The following is a 3131-nucleotide window of genomic DNA, read 5'->3' on the forward strand; positions in this document are numbered from 1 at the left end:
AATGACAAAATGTTCACTGAATTATATGCACACCAGGTCATGATCAGGTCACTTACCTCACATTTTAGAGCAAGAGAACAGAATAGACAACTTAGAGTATTTTACAGCAAAGAATGTAAAAATGTATTCAGCTTTAAGACCTAGAAGCATTCTAAACCAATCTAAATGAAGCCACAGAGCTCTGAACTACAGAAAAACTCAAAGTGTTTCTATCATTTAGCTTTGAAAATTTACTGTGTAGCAGACACTTAAACTATCTGATTTATTTTGTGTACATCCAGAGTTAAGCTTCAGATGGTGAATTAACTATTAGTTAACATCTCTGGTAAAACCTGATAATACCAGAATAAAACTGGACAATGTTTACTACGGCTACAACCTTTGATAACCTTATTCCTAAGATCACCGTCTTGGCTCTCAAACAAAGTTTTTGCAGAGCTCACCTGTCTAGGATTTCCATCCACAAAATCCTACTGTATCTGTTTGACAGGGACAACTGAAAGAAAGACAGGTGGAAAGAGAAAGAGATATGGGCAGTGAAGAAATTGATAAGACTCAGGCTGCCAGTGACTGCACGGAGATGAAGAGGAAGTTGGATAAGATCCTTATCTCAGCCTCCTCTGTAGTGATCACATGTGCTGACCTTGGTGTATTTCAGTGCAGCCTCATTCCTCTTTCCGTTACACACACACTGTCTTCAGAATGTCACAGTGAAACAATCCTGAGCATGAGTGTCTCAGACATAATTCAGGCCAGCTGAACACTCAAATAAGACCCTCAAGCCTTCTTTCACTCCACTGCACACATCCTACAGTTCAGGTACATCCCTGACCTTTCTGCCTGCTAAACAATGCCAGAAATATGGATGGAAAAAAAAAGAAGGAAACGTGTACCACAAAGGCCAACCCAATGGCCTTCCTCCATCCTTTCATTTTAAAACGCTCTCTCCTTCCTTCCCCACCAGAGCAAATCCCTGTAAGAAGTAGACCTGCCAGTCAGAAGTAAGAGGTAGCACAAGGAATTAATATTCAATTAAACTCATAGCTGTTCTATCAGGTTATAGACCAAAGGACATTTTGACTTTGGGAACAACCCACTGATAACACCATTACTGCAAAAAGGCAAGACATGTATAATAGTTAGTTTCTGGGAAAGGACCAATCCATGAACATTAGTGGCACTAAGCAGTAAAACATGGGAAATATTTGAATTGGAAACAATGACAGACAGCCTCATAGAAGAATCTATTAGATGTTATAGTTACCATTTTGGGTAATAAGACCTTGACCAAACACAAATGGGTCTTTTAGATGTAACTAATGAAGTGCATGAGTAAGTACAGGTATGTTAATAGCTAATATATCTTACAGCTGTGACTAGGTCTGTAAACAAATAGAAAATTAAATTAGTAGGCAGTGCAGCACTGGCATTCCAAAATGAAACACTATAATATCATTACACTACCAATCTGGTCCAGTCTGAAATTTGAAACTCAGTACATCTGGTAGATTGGTCCTCCTAAATTTTTTGCTCCTCCCAACAAAACTGTCCTACCTTTCTTGCAACCCCACAGATTTAACTGTTAGAGTTGTTGGATCTGTCTCTGCTTTGATGTCCATTACGCAGTCAAAGACCGGTGTTTCAGGTACTGGATCCAGATCTAGAAAGTCATCTTCATTTTTATCCTCTGTCCACTCTGAGTATGTGAAGGAAGGCTGGCGGCTCACAGACTGGCGCCTGTCCTCTGGTAGTGGAAAGGCAGGGTCCCGTTGGGCTTTCAGGAGATGCCAGATCTGGAGGAAATAGACATTTTAAGACATTCTGTATACTATTTGAACTTCTGTGCACTCTGAAGTATACACCTTTTGGGTAATAATCCCATAGACTGTACTCCAGGATAATGGAACTGCGCTAAAAAGAACAGGAAGTCCCATATAGGAGTGGCTTTCCTACACACATTACAGGACCACACACCTATGGTAACGCTGCTTTCTGATACAGAGGGTTCCATGGAGCCCAACAGGTTCATTCGGGAACACAGTGGAAGCATCCTATGCTTGTGACTACTGCATGAAAGCCAATGTGAAATCGCTGTCCTTTTGTTTAAATAATCAGCTTTCACAGACTGCTAACAACATCAAATCTTCTGGGTTATTCCACATTTTCTGACCTTTTCCTGATTCAGAGGCCATCCATGTAGGATTTAGTTAGGTTTAATACAGGTAAAAGCCAGTTTCCCAAATAGCAAAGCTTTGGTGACCTAGTGCTATATCCTAAATTCATCTCTAAACCAACACTTACATTTTAAGAAACCCCCATTTTACACAAAGACATCCTTTAAAAGTTTCAGAAAACTTGTGCAGTCTTCAGTCAGCCATAAATCCCATTTAATCTTTTGATCTACAGAACATAAAGTATAATAAATTATGTGAAATAATGTTGTGTTAAATTAAATAAACATGTAGGGTAAAACTTAATGGGTCAAAATGACCCAAATCTAAAAAACACTGAGTCACAGATTTTAAGGACAGAAGGGATTTTTTAATGTGACCTTCTCTGTAACACAGGCCCAAAACTTCAACCAGTAGCAATTGCATCAAGTTCATTCCTACAAGCAACACTCACCAATGTGAAAGCATTAATTGCCAATCACATATTTTGTTAATGTAACCTCACTGCTCCTAAACAAAGTCTATGGCTCAGGCAATTAGTTTCCCCCAGTGCACTGACTTTCAGTGGAATTTAGGTGCCAAGTACATGGAGTTGCACAGACACTGTGGCATACTGTACAGCATAGAAACATTATAATGGACTGTTTGCACTCTGAAACAGGCCTCAGTTGAAAAGTTTTAGTTCAGATATGAACCTTGCCACAGGTCTGAGGCATTAGGATTGAGGGTTTTGGGCTGAGTTTATCTGTATGGATAAGACAAGAAGCAATGTCACTCAAACTCATTTGGGAAATTCTAGTATCTTCTGACATGCCAAGCATCGTTACCTCACTTTTGAGATGAGCAGGATCACTCAGCATCTTGCAGGATAAAGCCTTTGTTGTGTTTTTAATGTTATTTTAAAGGGACACAGTCACATTTAAAAGCCATGTAATATACAAGAGTCAAGTCTATTTCCCT

The 3131-nt window shown here is 39.3% G+C and overlaps 1 protein-coding gene across 2 annotated transcripts in view; it reads right to left on the bottom strand.

The window, feature by feature from the left end:
• PTPN5 (protein tyrosine phosphatase, non-receptor type 5) overlaps positions 1 to 3131 on the bottom strand; it is a 131560-nt gene that overhangs the window by 42173 nt on the left and 86256 nt on the right. For both annotated transcript variants that reach the window (XM_025202106.1, XM_025202107.1), the window contains one exon: positions 1555 to 1793. In XM_025202106.1, the coding sequence (XP_025057891.1) occupies positions 1555 to 1793 (239 nt within the window). The remainder of the gene's footprint in view (positions 1 to 1554; positions 1794 to 3131) is intronic.

Source organism: Alligator sinensis, unplaced genomic scaffold, assembly GCF_000455745.1.
Source record: "Alligator sinensis unplaced genomic scaffold, ASM45574v1 scaffold983_1, whole genome shotgun sequence".
NCBI classification, from domain to species: domain Eukaryota; kingdom Metazoa; phylum Chordata; order Crocodylia; family Alligatoridae; genus Alligator; species Alligator sinensis.